Genomic DNA, 27,882 nt, shown 5'->3' with positions numbered 1-27,882 from the left:
TGACAAGCTCTGACCAGCAATGAACTGTCCTTGTTTCAATTAGGTTGTTTTCAGCTCTGCCAGGAGCAAAAATGAACTCGAAGAGAGACGGACAGACAATAGTATATTAATGTTTCACTTCTGTACATACATAAAACATTGATAGAATGTACAGAACCATTCAATCAAATTATTTGATATTCGTACAGATATGCTATAAGGATGATATAGTAAAACGGTGGCGGACGGGTAGCCTGGTGCTTAAAGCGTTCGCTCGTCACGCCGAAGACCCGGGTTCGATTCCCGACATGGGTACAATGTATGAACCCCATTTCTGGTGTCCCCCGCCTTGATATTGCTGGAATATTACTAAAAGCGGCGTAAAACCTTACTCACTCACTCACTATAGTAAAACGTTATTCATATAACCGATGCTTTCTTCGATTAAGAACTAAAAAGCAGTCTTTGGCAAGTATAAAACACACACTGGCATCACTGAATATAGAACAAAGTTTGTCGATATCAGTTTTATCTAAAAGATTCTGAGACTTATCAATTAATTCTCCGCCGTGATATTGCTGGAATATTGCTTAAAGCGGCGTAAAACCATACTCACTCACTCACTATCAATTAATTCATTAAAAAGAGTTGCCCTGATATTGTCATATAATACGCAGTGAAACAAAACATGAACCTCGTCTCCTACGCTGTCATTACAGTGAAAACATTTCTATTTTAGTCAGGTATACCTTCATACCGATTGTGTGATGGGCATTGTCTCCAGGTGACCATGACGTCCCCCAGGGAAGTTCCTTGTCCTGGGTCTGTCAGTATCGTAGTGATTCCATTGGTGTTTCTGGAAGTCACCGTCGAACCATGTGTTGTTCATGCCATCTTGTGGCATGTCCTCAAACGTACTTTTAGGATCGAGTGAGTGAGTTGGGTTTCAGGCCGCTTTTAACAGTATTCCAGTACTATCACGGCGTGTCAGCTTAATGTGGGAGAAAAGCCCGAAGTGATGCAGGTCTCAGACGTTTCCAACTTCGGTGAAACCCACGAGCAGGGGATTGGTGCTGACAAACCTAGAAACATAATCGGAGCGAACCGGGAGTCGAACCCACAATCATAGGTTTCTGGCATGCCCAAGGGACGCAACTCTGCACCGCGAATCGCGGTGACTTGGTCACCCGTGCCCCCCAAACGTACTAGTAGGAGTGAATCGAAGAATGCGTTGGTTGTCTTGGGCAATGATCCATCGCTCACTACATAAATATGAAACATCGCTCATTACAATATAGTAGACCAACCAATGCTCATGGTTACTGGATTGTCTGGTCCAAACTCGATTATTTACAGACCACCGTCATATAGCTGGAATATTGCTGAGTGCGGTGTTAAACACTTGATGATGATGATGATGATGATGAAGACCCGGGTCCGATTCCCGACACGGGTACAATGTGTGAAGCCCTTTTCTGGTGCCCCCCGCCGTGATATTGCTGGAATATTGCTAAAAGCGGCGTAAAATCAAACTCACTCACTAACTTTTTCTCAGTGGCAGTCTCCGACCAAGTGCCAACTGACTGGCGGCCATTTCACCATGAAACTGTTCGAGAGGTACCGGGATCGTTACTAGGATTCTCCACCACTTATTAAATAGCGAGAGTTGGGGAATCAGCTCGCTTAGCAGAGGTACTTAAAACAACCAATCCACACAACACAGCCACTCTGTCGTCCATATTTATAACTATTTAGCTACTACGGATAATTTCGTTTACAGAATAAACTGACCATAATGTTTTTCGTGTGAACTTTACTGGCACTATCTCGACAGAATTATGTAATTCAATTTGAAGCATTGATGATAAATAGAGGATATTCCATGTGTCATTAAATATCATGTTTCTCTCATCGAGTGACTCGGAGAAGGAGAAAGCGTAGCCATTCGTGAAAATATCTCCTTTTCCCCGCAACGAGATGAGAGAAGCAAGATATTTCACGAGACACATTGAATATCCTATTTAATATATACTTTTTTGTGTCGTTGTCTACCGGAAAATCAAATTATTTCATTACAAATGTAAAACCTTTAAACGTAAATTCTCGTTACCTAACACACAGGGACGGTTCACCACCCATTGTATTTGCGACTTTTGCGAGTAGTTTCATGTTTGCAAAATCTTAAAAAATATAACCAAAAGTATCAAAAAGTATTTAGCGTCACTTAAATTCCTTATCATACATTCAGATATGATTATATACAAAATCACCCAAACAAAAAATATTATTTAAAACTACGAGACCTGGTGGAGGCGAAGGAATACACGCTGTTTAAGCAACAAAAATGGCGCTTTGCGGAACTAACAGTCTCGATTGAGGAGTTAAATGAGAAATTTACAGTTTATTATGAAACATTATCAAGAGACAAACACACGGTAAGAAGCGATATTAACTTCTTAATTTACTATCTGTCATTATTTTGCTCTGTGGAATTACCGTAAAAAGGATGTCAACAGTTTGTGTACGGGCTAGATACTTACTATAAAGGGAGACAATTTGAGGGGAGGTAACTCTTGTACAGTTCCGTCGAGTCGGATTATGTCCGATGTGCGTTATCGATTTGACCATTTGCAGGTTAAAGATACTGGAACATGGTCTGTTTTTTTGTAATATGCCCTTATTTTACAATTTCCAATTCTTAATATGTGGCATGTAACATGATAAAATATTTGGAAAACTTTGTCCATGTTCCCCAAAGTTAATAGTATTCTTTATACTGTAAGTAACCTTGAGTGAGTGAGTGAGTTTGGTTTAACACCGCTTTGAACAGTATTCCAGTTATATCACGGCGTGTCAGCTTAATATGGGAGGAAAGCCCGAAGTGATGCAGGTCTCAGACGTTTACCACTTCGGTGAAACCCACGAGCACGGGTATGGTGCCTACAAACCTAGAAACATAATCGGGGCGAACCGGGATTCGAACCCACAATCATAGGTTTCTGGCATGCCCAAAGGACGCAACTCTGCACAGCGAATCGCGGTGCCTTAGACGACTGGGCCACCGTGCCCCGTCAGTAACCTTGAAGAGACAATACTCTGGAGTGTCCATTCATGTTCATACTAACATGCCACACATTGAAGCCGACAAGGCAAGTGCTGCACAAGCTGGCTTCAGTCAGTTTTTTTATCAGAGGAAAATTGAAGAGAAAGCTTGTGTGTTTTTCTTACAGCTGAGTTACAAAATATTAACTGCCAGCTTGATGAGATTAGATACCAGTGTTTATCAAAGCATAGATTACAATGTAAATATGCCTCGCCCATATGAAGCTAATCACTCTCCTACCCAGAGTATCCTGCGGGCAGACATGTCATAATTATGCTAAACAATATGTAAAGCGCACTGAAATCATTGCATTAGGTCAGTCTGTTCTTTTTTCGGAATAGGTGCATTTGAGAAAAGTCTGGTCATGTGATAAGCCTCCACTGTGTGGTAGTGACCAGAGACGGAATAAGGCAGCACAGCATCGTTGAACCTTGGGGGTCAAGGGCAGATCCAGCATTTTTAAAAGGGAAGGGTCCAAAATATGAAAAATTCCCTCTCAGAATCATTTACTGCCTACAACATACCACATTTTGCTTTTAAAGGCCCTTGATCTGCCTATGGGGGTTGTTGGCTTATGTTTAAGAACAAAGCTTCAGAACGGTCAACGTCCTGTCCCCTAACATTGAGAATTTCCCTACTTTGATATGGATCTCCTCAGACGGCACTTCAGCAAATAAGGAACACACACTTTATCACAAATAATAAATAAACTAATCAATAGATGTTCATATTTTATTTTCAGATCTGCCTTTAACAATCATCACACATATTCAAAGAAGGTGCAGGCGTGAGTGAGTGAGTGAGTGAGTTTTACAACACTTTTGTCACTATTCCAGCAATATCACGGTGAGGGAAACCACAAATGGGCTTCACACATTATTCCCATGTCGGGAATGAAACCTGGGTCTTCGGTGTGACTAGCGATCGCTTTAACCAAAAGGTTATCCCACAGCACAAATACTACAGGAGGAAGCATTGCATCAATATTGTCTATGTCAAAATACTAATTTATGGTATGTTAATCTAGACTGTGGCCTTCCGAGCGAAATTGTCCAAAATAAAAATTCCAGATTTATAAATCCTTTGTAATCTGTTATCTGCCTTAACAATACAAAGATGCTCCCAAAAGTAACTGTCTGGATGACAGGCATTTTGGATTAAAGGGGTCTCGACTGATGCATGGAGTATGGAGTTGGTCGTCAAGCCACTTTGAACGGTATTTCACACACATCTGAACTGTTATAACAGGAAAATCTAATAAAAACCGTTTTGCTTTCAAATGTCTAATGAATTCATCAAGGAAAGTAGACGATCTGAGTTCAGTGGGGAAAATATTCCACAAAGCAGGTGCAGCAGCACTGAATGCCCTGTCTCCCATGGCGGTCTTGGTGAATGGTACGGATAACTGGCACTATTTTCTGATCTCAAGGTTCCCACAGCTTGTCACCTTAATAAGAAAGGAAAGCCCACATGAGCATGTTTCCCTCCAAGAGGATGGATATGGTATTAATAAACCAAGAATCATTTTCAGGAGAATTATTGGTTTTGAACCAAAGACGTTAGGACTTTGCGCCCCCACCCACCTACCCACCCCTCCCATAATTGCCGGTCCACAGGGACTGACAGTAACATGAATTACCGGTCCAAGCCTAATTTTACCAGTAAAAAACTGGCAATTAGCCGTAAACGGGAACACTGATTCTATTTTTACAAACATTTATTTCTCGGTGCTGAGGAGCACCACTCAGCATATTGAGCACCTGAGACCACCGAAAGCTTGGAATGAAGACAGTGATACAGTGATCTAGCTTAAGAATAGCTGAAAACTCACAATGACATCAGCATAAGGATTGTCAGTCACGTGTGGGACATTTGGATTCACATTGTATGTCCCACAATATCACAACCTTTCATATGTCACAGTTGTCATGGCACCAGCAATAATCATGTCAACACAGATAATATGTACACGAACTTTCACATTTGCTATTTACAAACATTTCACAATTGCTATACCAAACTAGGCCTGCTTTCACAAATATATCACAGCATATACAAGTCTTGTACATCTATCTTAAAGAATGCGAGTTACAATAATCTTGTCTATAATCACTTTGTGCACATAGGCCCTGTTTTATAAATATATCGAGCATACATGTGCCTTTATTCTGACCAGACTATATATTCTGAATTGCACTTGGTTCAAATTTAAATTAGATTTCCAGAAATGAGATTCACATTTCAAGATATAATTCATAAAACAAAGGTACGTGATATAGCTCCAGAAACTTCCTTCACTTCCTTGAGTGAGTATGGTTTTACGCCGCTTTTAGCAATATTCCAGCAATATCACGGCGTGGGACACCAGAAATGGGCTTTACACATTGTTCCCATGTCGGGAATTGAACCCGGGTCACAAAATTTTCAACTGTAATTGTCTACTACATAGGTATCACTTTGTGTCAGACTTATAATTTTCAAACATGCCATTAATGACAGGTAATCTCTGATCAGTTTTAAATACACTTTTACATGTCTGTACTTCAAGTCAGCAACTTTAGCACGTCAGTCTCATTCACATGTCAGTCTGCATGTTTCACATGCCAATTCTACAAGTTTCACATTTCAGCCTCGTTAACAAGTCAGTCTGCACATTTCACATGTCGGTTTTTCTGAAAGACTGGGATCTCAGTCTGAATATGCTGATAGTTTCACATGTCAGTGTGAACGTTCCACATCTTGATTTGATAGTGCCAAATACCAATTTCATGGTTTCCCATGTCAGTCAGCAAGTTTTAAAACTGTATGAAGAAGTTTAATATGAATCTGATGGTTTCACGTTAAAGTCAGCACACTTCACATGTCTATGTGAAAATGCCATATCTGCAAAAAGTAATCCACAAGTTTCCCCTGTCAATCTGTATGCTTGAGTTAACATAGGCAGGTCAGAAGGATCAAAAGCCACTGTGAGTGGCTTCACTTGTCTGCTAGTTTCACAAGACACTCTGTATGTCTGAATTAACAGAGGCAGGTCAGCAGGACCAAGAGTCACTGTGAGTGGCTTCACATGTCAATCTGTATGCCTGAGTTAACAGAGGCAGGTCAGAAGGATCAAAAGCCACTGTGGTCAGCTTCACTTGTCTGCTGGTCTCACATGTCAATCTGTATGCCTGAGTTAACCGAGGCAGGTCAGAAGGATCAAAAGCCACTGTGGTCAGCTTCACTTGTCTGCTGGTCTCACATGTCAATCTGTATGCCTGAGTTAACAGAGGCAGGTCAGAAGGATCAAAAGCCACTGTGGTCAGCTTCACTTGTCTGCTGGTCTCACATGTCAATCTGTATGCCTGAGTTAACAGAGGCATGTCAGAAGGATCAAAAGCCACTGTGATCGGCTTCAATTGTCTGCTGGTCTCCCATGTCAATCTGTATGCCTGAGTTAACAGAGGCAGGTCAGAAGGATCAAAAGCCACTGTGGTAAGCTTCACTTGTCTGCTGGTCTCACATGTCAATCTGTATGCCTGAGTTAACAGAGGCCTGTGATGAGGATCGAGAGCCACTGTGGGTGGACACAGCTGCTGGAAATATCTTGACTGCATGGCCATTCAGTAGCTCCATCTTCTCACACTGATCATTGTCATCATCATAAGCATCTGAAATGGCCAATCAAGGAAATCCACAGAAACAAAGAAAACATTTTCAAACTTACTCTTGTAAACAAAAGTAGTTGTAAATTTGTCATTATTTAGTAACCTGGTGCTCTCTAATGTATTAATTGGATAAAATAAACATAACCACAATCTGTTCTGTATGTTCTAAATGAATCATATTTAACAAATATACATATATGTTATTTAATTATTTAATTAAACTGCCTTGAGACATAAAAAAATGTTATTGTCAAAAATAATAATGACAACATGACATAGTTTGCATTTTGGTACTCAAGTCAATGTGCATATTTTATGAAGACAAATGAATAAATAAACCCAAATGTGAATTTGCTGCATAAATAATTAATTAAATAAGTGATGTAAGATCACAATTTTACTATTGTAGTCTGCATTGAAAACATCCTGCATAATAAGACGAAAAAATCTTAAAAGAAGCTGTCCTTTGTTTTACTGGAATTATTAGCATCAACTACATGTATAATAAACACTTTTCTCAATTTGTCACCCACTATATTTGGATAACTGACAACCACTAAGCACAGGGATAAAAGCGAAAAGAAACCTCATTCCAAGGTTTTAGTGCTGTGTTTTATAATATGAAATCATGGGTAAGTCATTTACATAAGCTGATGTTCTTTGGAGACTTAGTTACAGCCAGGAAACTGCTCCCAAGAAGTTTCGAAAGTATGGAGATTTGCACATCATAAACGTATATGTTTACTTGTTGAAGCAAAAAGAAAAGGCCAAATGTTCATGCTCAATGAATAGAACCAATAAGTAAACAATTTTTCTTGCTTTTACCAACTACAAATTTTGGCATTTTATCTTTATGACACCGGTACCTAACATTAATATTGTTCTAATGACAGCATACATTAAGTGTCCCTATGATAGCTTACTTTAATATTGTCCTAATGATAGCATACATTAAGTGTCCTTATGAAGGCCGTCATATAGCTGGAATATTGCTGAGTGCAGTGTTAAACAACAGACAAACAAACAAACTTAATGATAGCTTACATTAATGTTGTTCTCATGACAGCATACATTACATGTCCTTATAATAGCTTACATTAATAGTCCTAAGGATAGCATACATTAAGTGTTCTTATGATAGCATAAATTAAGTGTCCTTATGATAGCTTACATTAATATTGTTCTTATGACAGCATACTGTCCTTATAATAGCTTACACTAATATTGTCTTAGTGACAGCATTCATTAAGTGTCCTTATAAAAGCTTACACTAATATTGTTCTTATGACAGCATACATTAAGTGTCCTTATAAAAGCTTACACTAATATTGTTTTAGTGACAGCATACATTAAGTGTCCTTATGAAAGCGTACATTAATATTGTCCTTATGATAGCTTACACTAATATTGTTCTTATGATTGCTTACAATAATATTGTCCTTACGAAAACTTACATTAATATTGTCCTTATCATAGCTTACATGCATATTTCCCTATGATTGCTTACACAAATATTGTCTTCATGATACCTTAAATTAATATTGTCCTCATGATAGCTTACATAATTACCATTAGAATAGCTTACATTAAGTGTCCTAATGATAGCTTACTATATTATCCTTAATGATAGCTTACAGAAATATCATCCTTATGATAACATACATTAATGTTAGCTTACATTAATTTTGGGATTACAATGATTACATAATGGCCCTTATGATAGCTTAAATTAAGTGTTCTTATGATAGCTTACATTAATTTTGTCCTAATAATAGCTTACATTAATGCTGTCCTTATGATACCTTAATTATCTTATAAGCAAATAACTCAACAATCTACAATAAACTTACACAGCATAAACGGAACTTAGCACTATGAAACTGACATTAACCAACGAGTGTAATGAAGCACATAATGAGCCAATATAAACACCACATTTTCCCTCTACACACTGATGCATAGACCACTACACAGCCCTTGACACATGCAATGTACACTCCACACAGCTAATGGTGCATCAGACACACAGCACAAGCCATGAAATCCATACCAGAAGGATGCAATGTGGGAGGATATTGACGAGGGCGTCACGCACAGCCATCACACAACACATAACGACAGATTATAGAGGCAGATCACATGCAGAAATATCACTTCTAGAACTGAGATGTAGAAAAATACATTCCATTCAAATCAGAAGCAGTTCATCTGGTAAAATTTGATTCATCTTCCTCATATGAAAAATGTTATATTTTCATGTCCCCATTTGGAGCCTCACTAAACGAATCGGATTCTGGTGAAGTAATATTTCAGCAAGGATATTTCTGGAGGATCGTGGAGTTTATGAGGACATGTTTGCGGAGTGTTTGTGCGGTTGTACAAACTAGAATGGAGAGGTCTCGGAGGATGAGTGATTGCTGGTACCATAGAACCTGCACCATCACAAGCTTAAACTAATAATCACAACCTACTTTTCACACACAGATTATGCTGTGTTTGTACTTTGAAATCATGAAGTAAAGAGGGTGAACATGTTGAGATAGATTTTTGACCTTAGTTCATGAAAGGTTTGAAACTAACAAGAAATGTTTCTGAAAAGAAATATCATTTTCCCATCCTATCTGATCATCATGCCGCTGCAAACAGTTCTTGTCAGTGCGGGAAATGTTGTCCAACACTGCAGTCAGCAATTTTCAAGTTATATCACAGCCACCTGTAAATAATCGATTCTGAACCAGGTTTGTTTGTTTGCTTGTTGTTTGACGCCACACTCAGCAATATTCCAGCTACATGACTGAGTCTGTAAATAATCATTTCTGGACCAGGCAATCCGATGATGGACATCGTGAGCATCGATCTACGCAGTTGGGATACAATGACATGCATCAATTAAGTCAGCGAGTCTGACCACCCGATCCCGTTAGTTGCCTCTTACGACAAGCATGGGTTGCTGAAGACCATTTCTAACCCAGAATCTTTACAGGACTATGGACCAGGTAAATTGGTGACTAAGAGCATAAGCAAAGGTCAACACCATCAGTAAATGATGACAAGTCACATAGCCAGACCACTCGATCCACATGTTAGTTGGCTTCATGCTATACATGTTCTACTGAAGACCTATTCAGACCCAAAATCCCCCAAGGGTTATGTAGATAATCATAGTCATTTTTGTTTTGTCTCTACACACGTTTTGTCTCATGGTATTAACATTAGTTCTTCTTGATTAAAGTTTGCTGCCACAGCTGCTAATGAGTTTGAATAAATTCTATATCTACTGAGAAAACAAGGATCATCTCCACCATTTGGTGATCAAATGTTTGACTAAGCAAATCAATGAGGTATCACGTTTATAATCACAATATGGCAGTGTTCCCTTGACGCCCACAGAAAGCACACAGATATATGATATAAGAATTGATAGCTTTACTCAAATATTGTAGCTACTATTATGATCTATCGATATCACTTTGTCATTGTCACTGCATTTTGTATTAAGGAGTATTATGGCTACCTACAGTTTGCAACAGATTATTAGCAACAATATAAAATTTGTTACGAATGCACTGCAGAATACAAAATATATTTAAAAAGGTAAGCCACATATATATTATGTATGTAACATGTGCAATGCCTTCCAGTTGAATAGACAGATTGGGGTTTTTATCTAGACCTGCACAGAGGCTGATAATCGGACCCAAGTCTGCAGCAAATGTCAATACAAATTCTCAAATTGAAATTGAAAAAAATCCCAATTTACGTCCATAATCACAAGAATAACTAATGTTATGTTTCTGAAGGTAATTTGTGTATCACTGATAGTCTGTCATACATACCCTGAATGAAATCTATCAAATACACCCTATGCAAGTCTGTGATATTCGGTAAGTCTTAATTACTGCAGTATCAGAGTCTCTTGACTTTTCTGTAAAATATGTTCATTTCAGACTAGATGTTAGTCCATCACTTATAACAGGACCATTACAGAAGAAGAGGCTTCAATGCTTAGTTTTACATAATTACACTGAATAAAATGTTAAATTACCTCATAATTGAGGAAAATAATTTTGAAAAAAATCCTATCTGGAATAAAATTTGAATTTGCACATCGTTTAGAATCCTAGATAAGTCACAGGGGACAACACATGCAAAATGATGCCAAAAAATGAAAAATGCATGACATCATTGACAATTTGAATTTTCACGTGTAGAGACAAAAAAAACTGTAGCAACATGCACACAAACTGTTTGAAGAAATTATTTCAAACAGACAATATGACTCACCATCCTCGTCGTCTTCATCTGGTTCCCCCTCTCCACCATCCATGGCCCCCTCTGGTTCAACGCCTGCCACGGCCTTGCGGATATCTTGTCTGGCCTTGATGCTTGACGACACACTGGGCAGACGGATGTCCAGACGGGAACCAGCAGGGGTACTCACCTGCAGAAGAAACACAACAAACATCACCGACCGGTTCAACTTTAGAGCGATTATGGTTTTACAAACTTTCAGCAATATTTCAGCAAAATTACAGCTGGGGTCACTTGAAACGAGCTTCTCATATTATACCCCACACTCAGCACAGTGGTGACTTAGCATTACACCACTGAAACAAAATAATTTCCATTTTAGAAACAGAACAGAAAATGAACTGCAATTGATCTCAACTGCTTAGTTTGAACTAAATTTGCTTTAATATGTTTTTTGTATGCTTGTTGTTTATCGTCGCACTCAGCAATATTCTAGCTTTATGACAACGGTCTGTAAATAATTGAGTCTGGACTAACCAATCCAGTGATTGCCATCATAGGCATGAATCTACACAATTGGGACATGCATCAAACAAGTCAGCTAGCCTGACCAGCCAATCCCCGTTAGTCGCCTCTTACGACAAGCATAGTCGCCTTTTACAGCAATCACAGGTTGCTCAAGACCTGTTCCACCCCGGATCTTCACAGGTTGAATTTGCTTTGAGAAACAACCCTGGGTTAATAACTCAGCTGATTTCAAATCTCAAAACCTGTTGGAGGAAGGGTAAAGACTTTCAAGAAATTGAAAGCTTTTACTTATGCTCAATGAATACTTTACCTTTTGACTCACACCTACCTTTTGATTGAGAGCATACAGTTTGTTGGTAATGTCCCTTCCCAGCATGGTGTTCATGATGTTGGCAAGGTAGGGTTCTTTCACCAGAAGGTACTCCAGACTGCGACGCGGCCAGAAGATGTAGCGACACATGCTTGCTGCTATGACAGACACCTGGAACTTCTCATCTCCACTTATACTGGACTCAAACTCAGGAGAGTCAATGAACTGCTTGGAGCGGATTGTATGCAGTAGGTTCCTGTTGCTGTATACATTCATTCTGCAAGAACAAGATATGACATATACGAACATGGTATTATATACAAGAACAAGGTATTGTATACTAGAACAAGGTATGATTTACAAGAACAAGGTATTGTGCACAAGAACAAGGTATTTTATACGAGAGCAAAGTATTGTATACAAGAACAAGGTATTATATACAAGAACAAGGTATAATATACAAGAAAAAGGTAATTATGTACCAGAACAAGGTAATGGCTGGGATATATCTAGACCTTCTCAGGGACATATATTCGGTCTGCAGCAAATGAAAGTAAAAATTCCCAATTTGAATTTACCATTCCCCAATTCCTCAGAATTTACAAAAATATGAACTGCAAAAATCCAATTTTGAACAATATCAAGATTTGTTTCCCATTTGACCGCAAAGAGCACTTAGATTGGAATCTGAGATAAATCCCTGAGTCATGTACAAAAACAAATGAATTATATGCAAGAACAACAAGAGCCATCTGCAAGAACAATTGGGGCATTCGCAAGGGGATTTGTCTGCAAGAACAAGGAACCGATCTGTGTAATTTCAGAACTATGAACAAACTGACAAAGCCTGTTGCCACTACTTTTTGCACGTAACTCTTAAGACACTCAGTTGCTGTTTGGATTTGCTTTCACGATTCCAAATGATTGAACCAGCTTCAAATTGTCAGGTAATAGCAATATACACAGAGAAAGGTCGAAACTGAATACCGAATACCGAAACTGAAAGACAATTACAAGCATTGTGTGACTTTAACCAGTCCAAGTCTAGTGAAATTATTTCAGTCCAGTAGGCTCTGCCAATGAAAGTCGACCCATTAACACTAAAACCTATTTAAAATTATGTCAAGTGACAAGTTCGGGCCAATAGACTTTAAGGTTTCCGACACAGACTGTTCAAGGGATAATCATCAATTCATTCTGCTTTGATTTTCGGTGACAAATTGTTATCAAGTTTTAACTGACTTGAACCATGGGCACGATGGGTGTAAATAAGATAAACAATTGTCTTTAGAAAATGATACTGTTGTAATCACATTTAGAGATATTGTAAACTTGTTTCAGATTCAGAATACAAGTGCTGAAAAAGTGACACCTGAACTATGAACCAGTCTACTGTATTTAGCTAGGCCTCTAGTGTGACGAGAGCTCATCCAATTTACTAATGGCTTCACCCAAAAACAAACCACTTTGTCAGTAACGGTTTTAAAAAAAGTTAACCGATATCCTGTTTTTTGGGCAGTATTCAGATTCAGTAACAGCATGAAGGACTTCTGTGTTAATGGAAGGTTTCATGTATATCCTTAAGTAGTCGCTGGTGACAGACATTTCCTCTGTGACTGATGAAAGCATGTTAAACTATACAGGGAAACTAGACCCAGTAGACACTAAAGCATATTTGGTGAATAATTCATTCCTTCTGCAACCAACTCAAATTTCCATAATAAAAACATGCTACAACCACAATGAGACTGGGATGATAGTGACGAAAGCTCTTGTTTGTGTTCATGGTGCACAATCTAATTGCTACTCCAGGGGACACAGAGCAGCCTCTTACACAGAAACAGCATCAGCATCCTTCCAGTGCACATCACAGTGCTCTTCTTAAACAATCCGTATCTGCTTCCATGTAAAGTCGAACAACCAAAGTTCAACATATAACTTCAACAACAGCAACAACAGGCGTCTCTCAGGGCATTACTCATTGCCTATGAATATTCATGATGAAAGTTATGTACTTGTAAACCCATAGTGACATCATCCTATTTTTCTTAAGGTTTCTTCAAATGGTAGAAAGCCCGCAAACTCAATTGCATGTATCCTTGCTAGTATTCTACCATAACTGGTTCATCGAGCACTTGATTGTCTGGTTTGTCTACATGCTGATGTCGCATGTCAGGAGTACTGCTGTGCTGCATCAGACAATACACACTTACCTTTTTATGCAAATTGTACGAATGGGGGGTGCTACAGGTAGGGCAGGACATGCGTACCCTTTTTAGCGAACACCTCGTGTCATCACATATTTTCAATTGTCCATTCATATAATTTCCAGAGCTATTTGCCTTTTATGCCAAGTGAATCGTTTTCGGCAGAAACTCTAAACATTGCCAATCATATTTACATTCCACAATATTTATAAACGTCCTTTTAATATGAATCTAATGTTGATTTTTGCTGGTTAAGAGTCGCGATTAACATGAAAATTCAACCCGTGAAGATCCAGGGTAGAACAGGTCTTCAGCAACCCATGCTTGCCGTAAAAGGCGAATATGCTTGTATTAAGAGGCGACTAACGGGATCGGGTGGTCAGCCTCGCTAACTTTGTTTATGCATGTCATCGATCCCAATTGCGTGGATCGATGTTCATGATGTCAATCACTGGATTGTCTGGTCCAGACTCGATTATTTACAGAGCGTGGTCATATAGCTGGCATATTGCTGAGTGTGGCGTTAAACAACAAAAAATCAAACATGAAAAATCCATGACAAGAATCGAACCTACAGCCTCACATATAATGTTTATCATTGTGATCTACTGTTTTACCAATGAGCCACTGGGACAAGTGCTTCTGGTTAAAATGTAAAACCTCAAACAAATGCAGATGTATTCCAATACAGTGAGTGAGTTGGGTTTAACGCCGCTTGTAACAGTATTCAAGTTATATCGCGGCGTGTCAGCTTAATGTGGGAGGTAACCCCGAAGTGATGCAGGTCTCAGACGTTTACCATTTCGGTGAAACCCACGAGCACGGGTATGATGCTGACAAACCTAGAAACATAATCGGGGCAAAACGGGATTCGAACCCACAATCATAGGTTTCTGGCTTGCCCAAGGGACGAAACTTTGCACAGCGAATCGCGGCGCCTTGGACGACTGGGCCACCCGTGCCCCTGTTTTCCAATAAACTATGAACGTATCCAAAGAACAAGAAAACATACAACATTTTTGTGAAAGCACATAATACAAGGTGTCATACAGGTGTAATGGCCCAACAATTTCCAAGTCCCTTGATGTGATTCAAACCATGGACCTTCTGATCTGAGGTCGGGTCCACATAACCAAAGAGGTTAACCTCGTCAGCAAGCTGAAGGGTAAAAGCAAGTCAGTGTGGCAGAGTAACGCTGCGATTATGTCACAGTGTTTCAGCGTAATGTTGAAGCAGCTCAGTAGAAGTAGAAGGTCTTAACCACTTTGACAGACCTGGAAACAATCAGGGAAAACTGGGATTTAAACCATCAAATATTTCTTTCTGGTACATTTAAGGGTCGCAGCTCTGCACAGTAAATTCCAGTTCGCTGTAGACAACAAGGCCGCCAGGGGCCCTTGTCAGATAAAACAAAAGTTGGATCCCTTTTTTGTTATATCAAATAGCACTTTGATTTGACATCTGAAGCTTCCTTTGAACACTTTATTGTAGTGACTACCAACTGTCTTAAGCTCACCAGTATGCCTCATACCCCGTAGTGAAATGCCTTGGAATTCTTGTACAAGGAGCTGGATCAGCAGCAAATAATCCAGAAAGCCCTTTAATGTGAATTACACAATCTGGCGACAAGTCTGTTGCAGACTGGCTGAAAGGTGCTAGCCTGTATTCAGTTGGTTTGGATAGATGTCCAGCTAAGCTTAAACTTTGAGGTTTCCTTGTACAGCTCCAGCAAATTTAGGAACAGCCACACACATTTCAAGCAAAAGTGGCATTACGGTTACTTTCAAGAGTTATTTCTTGGTAAAAGATCTACTGGTTCAAACATACAATGGAACATGCTGACATGCTGTAATATAACTGAAATACAGTTCAAAGCAGCATTTTCCCAGCTTACTCACTCACTTGTAACATGAAGTGTACCCATGATGTACTCACTGTCCTGAGATGAGGATGCCAAGCTTGTCAGTCTTGGTGATGGACTGTGTGGCATAAGCTTCACCTTCATGAAGATTCATCAGAGTACAATATTCCGGGCTTACAAGTTTCTTGAACACAGACCTGTTGGAACAAATAACAAATGTTACGTTTCACTTGGATGCATACCCAACAATTTGCTTTTTTGTTTGTTTGTTTAACGCCACACTCAGCAATATTCCAGCTATATGACGGCGGTTTGTAAATAATCAAGTCTGGACCACACAATCCAGTGATTGACATCATGAGCATCGACCCACGCAATTGGGACACGATGACATGCATCAACCAAGTCAGCGAGCCTGACCACCCGCTCCCGTTAGTCGCCTCTTACGACAAACATAGTCGCTTTTTACGGCAAGCATGGGTTGCTGAAGACCTACTGTAGCCCGGATCTTCACGGGTTCCCAACAATTTGACAGAACTAAGGGAATTACTCTGTATTATTCAATATAATTGCTTGAACCCCACAGTTGGTGGTGGAATCCACCATATGCATGATTCAGATCGTGATATGTTCAATTAACCCCATGGGAACGTCTTCATGGACATCAATCTGTAGTGGGGCACCACTTCCATACTTGTGAGAGAAAGAAAAGAATCAAGAAATTTAGTTTTTGCAAGTGTGCATAGAATTATATTCCAGCTTACTTTGAACAATTCTCGTGTTGATAAAAGGTCATTATCTTGACACAATCGTTATCGCTCATGTTCTGAGGGGCGGTCGGGTAGCTTAATGGTTAAAACGTTCGATTCCCGACATGTGTACAATGTGTGAAGCCCATGCCTGGTGTCCCCCGCAGTGATATTGCTGGAACATTGCTAAAAGCGGCGTAAAATCAAACTCACTCACTCACTCATGTTCTGAATTACTTAGTAAGACAGGGGAAGTTAGGTAAATTTAGGGTCACAGCAGAACCCTTTTCCAAACAACGATCTTGTATCAGCTTTTATCATATAATGGGTAGGTTTCTCGGCAGCATAAAGCTATAAAAATGATACCTGTTGGGGTCATATGCGGATAGAGATGCAAATATCATAGGTCAAGTACTTTCAGTGTTTATAAACAAACATGATATTGCTCCTGTCATCTGGCGATCGAGTCAGAATTAACCATCGGGAATCTGGAGAAACTGCTGGGATAATTGCTATCATTATCACAAGAATAGTCTAAAAAACAGAAAATCAGTGTCTAACTGTCTAAGTGTTTACAAGTTTCGGCAACTTTAGAGATATAAATTGCGAAACAGTTTTGCGAGGGCACTAGCCAAGTGGGATCAGTTTCCATATCTGTGCTTGAAGACCTCTGCAACTTGGAAGCTTTTCCACGAATTAAAACAGTTGGATTTGGCCGAAATATGTTCTAATTGTTACCGTGTTTCGTTTTGTCGGTGTGTGTACATCTGACTGTAACGTTATAACAGGACAGGCCGACTGTCAACAACGTCTGACTGTGACGTTCACTCTATCGGACAGACCGATGGATTGCCGCGAAAGGCACGTAAAAACAATTTGTGTAGGCAAGTGTTGTTTTGCATATATGTAGTTACGTCACAGTATAAGAAACAGGCTCCAGTTAGAACTGTATCTTTGCAGCTCAAAAATGGAAGAAATGTAGACACCAAGGGTTGAGCTGCTGTTATATTGCTCGACATAATAATGGGAAGTTGACTATTGAGTCAGTGTTAATACCTTGGAACTCTGAGAGGTTCAAACGTGGAGCTGTATACATCCTCCAGTTCCTCACAGAACTTGACAGGTCGGATGCGATACATGAGGAACAGCGTCTGTACACCATTGATCAGCATAAAGGCAAAGTTCCATGAGAAGAAGTCGGGGGCACACAAGATCACCCAGGACCAGATGGACAATAGCAGAAACCCTGAGGAAATAAAACAATATGAAGAACAGATGGACAGCAGCAGAAGAAACCCTGTGGAAGTAGAAGAAGTATCAGAACCGGGTGGACAGCAGCAGAATATCTATGATGAAGTAAAAGCAGTGTCAGGACCAGGTGGACAGCAGCAATAAACCTGAGGAAGAAGAAGAAGTATCAGGATGAAGTGGACAGCAGTAGAAACCCTGAGGAAGTAGAAGCAGTATCTGGACCAGATGGACAGCAGCAGAATATCTATGATGAAGTAGAAGCAGTATCAGGACCAGATGGACGGCAGCAGAAACCCTGAGAAACCCTGAGGAAGTAGAAGCAGTATCAGGATGATGTGGACAGCAGTAGAAACCCCGAGGAAGAAGAAGAAGTATCAGGACCAGGTGGATAGCAGTAGAAACCCCGAGGAAGAAGAAGAAGTATCAGGACCAGGTGGATAGCAGTAGAAACCCTGAGAAACAATGAGGAAGTAGAAGCAGTATCTGGACCAGGTGGACGGCAGTAGAAATCCTGAGGAAGTAGAAGCAGTATCTGGACCAGATGGACAGCAGTAGAAACCCTGAGAAACAATGAGGAAGTAGAAGCAGTATCTGGACCAGATGGACAGCAGTAGAAATCCTGAGAAACCAGGAGGAAGTAAAAGTAGTATCTGGACCAGGTGAACAGCAGCAGAAAACCTGAGGAAGAACAAGAAGTATCAGGATGAAGTGGAGAGCAGAAGAAACCCTGAGGAAGTAGAGAAGCAGACTCCAAGCTCCAAGCAACTCAGGCTTGCAACATTGTACGTAATGGCCAGTACTGATCAATAGATCAAGGGAAAATAACACAACAACTTTATGATTCCAACCAGACCAACAGATCCTGACCCAGCCAACTCTGATAAACAAGTGTTGAGTAGTTACACCATTTGGCTACCAGCGCCCTCACAAATGCACTCAGGAAACAAGAGAATGAATACACAAGAAAAGACCAAAAACCTTAAAGTGCACATGCCACTCTAAGGTCAGATAGGCACACAGACATACTCTTCCATTTTCTGACTGAACAAAATAAAGCTACATGGCTAGATGTTTGAAAATATACATGACACAAAGACATACACTGCTTAAGTGAAATACATATAAAGAGAAATACGGAAAAGTGGTATGTTCTTCGTGACAAGTAAAACAGGAACGACGCTTCCACTTCTGACTTACAACATAAAAATATTATTTTTATTTCACTTTTTTTTTAAACATCAGGATGGCAGATCAATAAACCAAGCTACCTTATGTCATAATTAGAACTCATTCTGTTAAGTTGTTCACTTACCAAACACAAAGAAAATATGCAGAAACAAGGCTCCATATGTTGTGTCTGGTGCACACAAGCCAACCAACACTGCCACATTGGCCAGCTGAAACAGCATATGATTGGTTGGCTCCCAGTTGTTACAACCAATCAGCCTTTCCATCCACATCTCTTGATTGACCACGTTTGTGTAGTTAAGGTCAAGGACAAACTTGAAGGATGAATTCTGGCCCTCAGAGAAATTTGCCTGTAAAAAGATTAAACAAAAGACTTATAAGTCAAAGAAACATAACTACAGTAACAACTCTTGTGATACCAGTTTCGAAAAGCGAAGCCAGATATTGTGATATATTGGGCATTCGTCATTTGGGTCACATGTATTCCAACCAGGGCGGTCGGGTAGCCTAGTGGTTAAAGCGTTCGCTCGTCACGCCGAAGACCCGGGTTCGATTCCCGACATGGGTACAATGTGTGAAGCCCATCTGGTGTCCCCCGCCGTGATATTGCTGGAATATTGCTAAAAGCGGCGTAAAACCATACTCACTCACTCACTACTCCAACCAATATACTTTACACAACAGCACCTAGAAATGTATATAGATACCAGGGCCATGAGTTTCAGTGGAAAGTGAAGAGTTACATGTGCATGTACTGTTCAATGTGTACACAATATCATTTTAATGGAACTTGAGTAAACTGCTTGGTAAAAGAAAATGTATACCCATTTTTGATAGTGGCTAAAAATCAAACAATCAAGAAAGGTTATTTAATGGTGATGTATTTGATACGGGTATCATAGTTGTTTTTTGGACCTTAAGGTGTGCAGTTTTGTAGCGACTGTTTTTAGCCTTGTAACATTTTGATAATGTTTGCATATTTATTCATATCCACATTTCTAACATATACTTTCTTTTGTCTGGCAGTTCATTTGGCTGTGGTTTAAGACCTGCCTTTAGTTTTTGTAAAATTCAGTGAATAATAAAAATGTACCTTTTAATCCCATTAACTTCTGTCTATTCCCTGTTTACTAAATAGTCTTGTGCATGCTGGTCATCATCCAAATATTTCTGAAAACATACTGAGTGAGTGAGTGAGTGAGTGAGTGAGTGAGTGAGTGAGTGAGTGAGTGAGTGAGTGAGTGAGTGCGTGCGTATGGTTTTACGTCGCTTTTAGCAATATTCCAGCAATATCACAGCGGGGGACACCAGAAATGGGCTTCACACATTGTAGCCATGTCAGTGCAAAACTTTGAGTTTATTAATAATGTACATAACTTTTGGAAGCCATGAGTTACCGCTCACTATAACCGAGTTAGCGCTATTTCGAAGGGTGCATTAGCGAGGAAACACTGCAATTCTAAAATTTCTTAAATTTCTGACCGCAAATGGTACGGGTACAGCACTTAACTCATGTGCAAACAAAGATTCACAAAGTAATATTGAACAGTTTACGAGTTATGTTCCGGTCTCTCTGACAACTTGTTGCCTTGGGGGAAGAAAAGGGACCATTCCTGGATCTGCCACATATAATGATCACCAAGAATCAATAATTGTCCAGTACATATGCTTACCTGTCTGTGTGACAACGTCCACTTCATATTGATTTCAACAATGCATCTTTGAAATGATGCAATGAATTGAAAAAAACCCACAATGATTCCCTACAATATTGGAACAACATGAGATGCCAAAATAAAACTCGTATTAGTCATCCAGTTAGGAATCTATTTTAAGTCTTTTAAATCTACCAAAGGCATTAGTTCAAATACCAAGCAATTGTTAACAGCAGCAGCCGCAGCTGTCTCTCATCTCTCAAACTTGCTCTGAAATGTTCTTAATATATAGGTTTCTAATGTGTTGCTTCGGCAACATTGCGTTAGTTGCAAAATGTGGACATTTGGGAATTCAATTAGCCAAAGTGCAGAGATTTAAAGAATGTAATCATGTCATGCTATAATGCAATCAACAGTTCCCTTTTGAGACAATGAAGTGCATGAAAGTAATTTTGTTTTAGTTTTGAATTTACGTGTAATCCTATACCAAGTTATTATTTGAGACGATAATGGAGTTTTCCCAACATGACATAAAAGGCATATCACTTATCTTAATGAGGTTGTCAAAGTAACGGACAAATTTAAACAGCATATTTACCAAACTAAAGTAGATGGCCAACAGGGAATAGAATTTAGCTCACCTGACTCACATAATTGCCCCCGTTTAATTCACATTCTAGCTGTGAATTATATAGAGTTTAATACACGAGCAAGTATTTTGATGTCCTTATTATTTATTATCTTTTTTATTAAAAGCAACGAGATAAATCAAATTCGTTTACCCAACGACAACTAAATGTAGAATGACGCAAAGGTCGCGTACATATATCATATGAAAATACAACAAAATAGATGCCTTTCGCCAGTATTCAAATAATAACTGACAAAAGTGTCGCTTGAAAATGCATTTAAGAAATGATGTAAAACCATCTTTTGACGATTAAACCTTCCTGTCACACGTGATCTCAAACGTTCAAAACACTAGGCCAGGAAAACTGTGTTTTTTTGTTTGAGGTGAAGGCGAGCAAGGGAACTAACTACAAGATATAAATAAAGAAGAACAAGGAACTGTGGCATGTACAAACGGACTGTCTACTCATCAGACGGAATACTGATGATGGGAAAGTTAGCAATGTGTCGACGTTTTGCGTCTGACCCAACATTGATGTGGAAGACCCCACTATGCATTGAACAGCCAAATATTGTGTGGACAAAATCAGATGACATGGCTCCACCTGTGTTGATGACACATGTAAGTTGTGCACTACTTTAGGACGCAACTCTTTGTGGTGTGCATGACTGCATGCCAAACCGTTTTCTTTCTTTTTTTGTTGTTTAATGCCGCACTTAGCAATATTCCAAGTACATGTTATTTCACAAGAAAATCCAAAAACCCGCTATATATGTTCGTCGTCCGTTAATTGTTAACATCTCATTCAGCAATGTTCCAGTTTTATGACGTCGTTCTGTAAATAATTGACCCTGAACGAGTGATTAACATCATGAGCATCGATCTAAGCCATTGGGGTACAATGAAATGCATCTACCAAGTCAGCGAGCCTGACTACCCGATCCTGTTAGTCGCCTCTTACGATAAGCTGGATACCTATTCCAACCCGGATCTTCACAGGTCGCATGCCAAAATGGAAGGTATTTAGCCACCAATGTATTGTGGCTTGGGGATTACTATTGCCCAAATGATGACCACACCTCATCTAATTCCCTATCTGAGTTGCATTTACCATCTCTCTATAATAGAAGTATAATAGAAGCCATGTTGCGGTCTACTATATTTTTTAATATCTGTATTGCTGTAATTATTGGGTGTATGAATAAATGTTTTGTGTAAAAGATATGTCTTGTGTCATATTTATTCCTAGATTAAGAGTTTTATTTTTACGAAACAGATTGTCTCGTTAAAAGGAGACTTTTATATTCCGTAATATTTTGTAGCAAACATAATGAAAGAAAGCGGTGCGACCGGTGCGAGGTTTACCTGACCAATGAAAATCCATCTAGGGTTAAGTACACATGTGCTACAACAAATCTTTATGTGACCATATGGGATAATAATATCATACACAACAACTGATTGTTGGCTAGCAGTGCTGGACACCATTGGTCATAACTAAATAGTGTGCTGATCATTTTTGGACAAGTGGTTATGTAAAATAACTACTTATGGGAACAAAACCAACTTGTCGGCCTAGATTGTTACTAGTCTTGGACCTACGGACTAGTGTCTGTGTCTATCCCATGTTAGGCAAATAAACAAGATTCATCCCACCAGTGTGGAGCAATTCGGAGGAAAATTCTTCAGACTGTTGTAAAAACATTACATTGTTGCCATGTGTTTTCTTTTAAAATATTCAGTCTGATATTTTAAATTAAATTGTATCTGGTCTAATCTCCAGACTAAATCCCAGGCCCCCTCAGAATATCAAATATGCAGTCCTTTATGTCGTGGAATGATTTCTGCAACAGCGAAACTTTTGGCACCCAAACCCATCAACTTTATGGGCTACCCGTGAAGATCCGGGTTAGAATAGTTCTTCAGCAAACCATGCTTGCCGTAAAAGGCGACTATGCTTGTCGTAAGAGACGACTAACGGGATCGGGTGGTCAGGTTCGCTGACTTGGTTAATGAATGTCATCATTGGCCTAGACTCGGATTATTTACAGACCGCCATCACATAGCTGGAATATTGCTGAGTGCGGAGTTGAACAACAAACAAAACAAACAAAAACAATAATGTGCATCAACCTCATCACTACGTCAATCAAAATCACTGAACAATATGGTTTTCTAATTGAAAAATACCATCTATAGGATTATATTGAAATACCCATTAGTAAAATCTTTCACAAAGTAGACTTGGTGAATTGCCACATACTATGACATTTTAACATAATCTCAATCATATTTCAAATGATGACGAAAAAAAGAAACTTCAAGGCACAACAGACAGAATAATGCACATTCAAATTCATGATTCAACTTCTAATTCCTGAGGATCAGAAAAGAAATACAAAAACTTACCACTAATCTGCATGACCCTGTTTAGTTACATGGCAATACCATGTCACAGTATCAGATGCCAGGGCTGGCAGCACTCCACAAAATGTCACCTGGGTTGCTTGCAGGATATTTCTGCTTTTCATTTGAAGCACAGCTCTGTGACATTAACAGCTGATAGCCGGCTTCAAAGATGACTCAGAGTAAACATCTAGAGATATTTTTAAATGTCTCGGTTGTCATGGCAATTGTACTGATAAATCCTAAATAGCAATACGAATGTGGAATTAGTTTGGCAATACAGGTGTGGTGTATGTGTGTGTGTGCGCGTGTGTGTGTGTGCGTGTGTGCGTGCGTGCGTGCGTGTGTGTCTAGATGACCCTTCCCTTATGCTTGGCATATTTTACATGACCTTCCCCATGTCCTTGTACAGTTTATTATGACCTTCCTGAAAAGACAAAATGTCAAAGAACTTAATATTATATTATAAACTATCCATTTCCTTATGTACCTCTCGGAATATTTGTATATTTTTATGACCCTCCCCTAGAGACTGTAATATTTTCCAGTGACTCCTCCGATTGCCCCTGACCATTCCACCCAAAAATAAATGACCAGACCCTGAGGGTGGTTGGATCATGTGTTTCTGACTTGAAGGAGTGACGTCGACGGTCTTTGGTCACAGGTTGTTACCATGTTAATTACCGCCCTTGTTTATCATATCATGGCGGGTGTTATTGGTGTGATAAAACAATTAGATTACTTGGTCCCAAGATCCGATAAATATGTTTGTTTGTTTGTTGTTTTACGCTACACTCAGCAATATTCCAGCTATATGATGGCGATCTGTAAAATGTAAAGTCTGGACCAGACAAGCCAGTGACTGACATCATGAGGATCTAACCATACAATTGGGCTATGATTACATGCGTCAACTGAGTCATAAATAAACATTTTGCAGGTGTTATTGAATATTTGAATATGAACCTCCGGATAATGCCTTCATTTCCAAATAAAATGTATAAGCATTGAATATTCAATAACACCTGCATATCTGAAAACACCTAATATTTTTCCCATAAATTAAACATCTGCTACTTCATTACCAACATGTGAAAGCAATTCTGTTCATGGCTCTTTGTGAAACTGGTCTTCAAAGACATGCTCCTTTGTTGCTGCACTGGGTAGAGTGTATAAATCTACTACTTTTAGCCAGCAGTATTCTAGGGTTTTCTTCCGTGCTTCACACCTGTTATTTTTGCTCAGTACCCCATGTCAAATCTTGGTTGGAATATATGTCTTCAGCAACCTATGCTGGTCATAAGAGGCCACTGAATAAATAGGGTGGTCAGACTTAGTTGATGCATGTCATCACATCCCTATTGCATGGGACCCGTGAAGATTCTGGGGTAGAATAGGTCTTCAGCAACCCATGCTTGCCCTAAAGGTGACTATGCTTGTCGTAAAAGGCGACTAACAGGAACGGGTGGTCAGGGTCGCTGACTTGGTTTGATGCATGTCATCGATCCAAATTGCGTGGATCGATGCTCATGATATTAATAACTGGATTGTCTGGTCCAGACTCGATTATTTACAGACCGCCGTCATATAGCTGGAATATTACTGAGTGCGGCGTTAAACAACAAACCAACAAACCAACCAATTGCATGGATGAATGGATAATTTTCCACCTTTAAGTGATACAAGTCCCTCTTGGCACTATTATCACATTGAGGGAGATCCTAGTTAATGTATTATTAGCATTGAAAATATCTTATCTAAAATTTCCATATTTGATGCATAGAGTAGCCAGGTCCCGAAAGCACCCCTAACCGCCTTCCAGAAAGAAAATGGGAGTAATTTTAATATGCACACCCGACTAAGAACACAAAAAATACATGACTGTCCACATTTTTTGTTTATTTTACAGATTGTTAATTGTTTGTTAGTTGTTTAATGCAGCACTCTGCAATATTCCAGCTATATGGCGACAGTCTGTAAATAATCGAATCTGGAGAGACAATCCAATGATTCACATCAATAGCATCGATCCACGCAATTGGGATACGATAACTTGCCTCAACCAAGTCAGCGAGCCTGGCCAAACGATCCTGTTAGTCGCCTCTTACGACAAGCATAGTCGCCTTTTACGGCAAGCATGGTTTGCTGAAGAACTATTCTACCCCGGATCTTCATGTGTCACAGATTCTTTAACAGAAACCAACAGCATAGCATGGGTATATAACGACCTACTAATCATTGTAGAAAATTGTAGCTTCACCAACATTTCAACTAAGTTTGTACTGACAAAAGCTCAATCTCTGACAACCGATCAATCACTGACGACCGCTCAATCACCCAAAACCGCTCAATCACTCACAGCATGGTCATGTAACTTGTTGTGTGTGGTGTCCCTTCCCTCAAACTATCTCTTTTAGTACAAAACATCAATATTTCTCCAATTTCTGAGACACTGGCTTTTTTATCCTAAAAATGAACATCAAAAGAACAAAAATGCCTTACTGTTCACACTGGAAATAAAGAGTGATGGAAATCCCATGATTATAAATTATTTCAATAAAAAGACATCAATTAGTTTAGGCTTCACATTGTAAGCCTAAACTAATTAATATCATATTACCAGCTTATTGCTACCCGACACCCTACTGTGCACATATCATCTTGTCATAAGCTCAATATGGTATATTTTTTTTTATTGTTTTCGACAATATCTGCGAAAATGCCCACGTCTTAAATCACCAGCCAAACTACAAAAAGGTAGCGATTGTTGGGTCTGGATTATCTCCCTTCGTCTTGACATGTTCACAGAGCCAACCATACACTGCAGACATTGTAGCAATATCGACCAAAGCAACAGAGAGTTTTGTCCAGCAGTACAACTATAAACGGGGACTAGATTTTGGCAACTATATATCTGTCTGTACTATCAGTTGCCATAATAAAAGAGTGACAATGTCTCAGTTGCACACATACCCCATTTTACAACCTCTCGCCCGTGAGTGGCAACAAGCACCATTACCAGGTGAAAATGTCTACTTTAATGGATGAGACAAGGCGAGGTGAGGTGAGGTGAGGTGAGGCGGGATGAAATGGAATTTAACGTTGCCGATGCACTAAGTCACTAACAATTAAAAGCTTATTGAATCCATTAATTTTCATTTTGCCCAAGCCACACATTGAGCCTCAATCTATTCAAGGCTTCTTATAACCACAACACATGCTTCAATTATCTCTTATTCGTACTTTTGTGTCATTCATTTATACTTAAAAATGCAGCTACAAAAATGTAAAAAAATGGATGACACAAAAGTACGAATTAGACATAATTGAAGCATGTGTTGTGGTTATAAGAAGCCTTGAATAGATTAAGGTTTTTCAATTTATACTTTAAAATGCAGACAACGTCTCCATAAAACATGTAACATCAACGATAATAAGGAAAATATTGGATAAATGTTGATATTAGCCAGCTGTTAACAAATCTTAAATACAATGGACGAATACGATGCATCAACAATAGCATAATTTAACGTGATAACGCTGTATAAACATAGTGTAATACCCACTTGTAGATGCGATATTGAAGGGCACCGATATGGCAAGATTTCTCAAAACACAGAGCTAGTTTTCCCACTCAGAAGTCTAAATCTGGTCGATGTAACCAAAATACAATAGTTGTCTTGGCAACGATATCATTAGCTAATATGACACACTATTGGCGAACTAGCGGTCGCTATTCGTGAATAGCATGAATCGTGATCAGTTTGCTCTTTCTGAAATAAAATAATAATAATTTACTACGGTTATATATTTAAACGGAGATGATAACCTTGGCTCTTCTCGTACTCTATACGATTGCTACCGATGGTGCCAATAGTGATTCCATGACGATCCTGGAAATGCTTCGTAACCTACCTTGCCGTTATAGACTGCCATGTTGGATGTAAGTAGCATACGGAACTTCTCTCGTGTATTTCACCTATCCCTGCTGACACTCGCTTATTTGCACGTACAGCACGTGTTGCATGTGATTCAGGAACATGGAATCAACAAGTTCCCGGTGATACTGCACATGCGCAATGAATGTCAAGGCTCAACAGGTGGTTGTTTTCAAAG

The 27,882-nt window shown here is 39.3% G+C and overlaps 1 protein-coding gene across 2 annotated transcripts; it reads right to left on the bottom strand.

The window, feature by feature from the left end:
- Positions 1-3,812: 3,812 nt before the first annotated feature.
- LOC124149108 (blood vessel epicardial substance-like) lies at positions 3,813-27,882 on the bottom strand. Of its 2 annotated transcripts, none has more exons than XM_048380736.1 (7): positions 27,682-27,882; positions 19,199-19,424; positions 17,692-17,881; positions 15,961-16,083; positions 11,837-12,095; positions 11,014-11,170; positions 3,813-4,529 (listed from the first exon to the last, which is right to left on the bottom strand). In XM_048380736.1, exons 1-7 carry the CDS (start codon positions 27,718-27,720, stop codon positions 4,507-4,509), a joined length of 1,017 nt encoding a protein of 338 aa, XP_048236693.1. In that variant the 5' UTR covers positions 27,721-27,882; the 3' UTR covers positions 3,813-4,506. The 2 variants fall into 2 exon arrangements, with proteins under 2 accessions (XP_048236693.1, XP_046376429.1); XM_046520473.2 differs by lacking the exon at positions 3,813-4,529 and adding an exon at positions 6,503-6,732 and having other exon boundaries at positions 27,682-27,878.

The sequence above is a fragment of the Haliotis rufescens genome, unplaced genomic scaffold (genome assembly GCF_023055435.1).
Source record: "Haliotis rufescens isolate VD_foot unplaced genomic scaffold, xgHalRufe1.0.p SCAF_32, whole genome shotgun sequence".
Classification (NCBI taxonomy): domain Eukaryota; kingdom Metazoa; phylum Mollusca; class Gastropoda; order Lepetellida; family Haliotidae; genus Haliotis; species Haliotis rufescens.
Note: the sequence above shows the minus strand (reverse complement) of the source record. Positions and strands in the feature narration are given on the sequence as shown.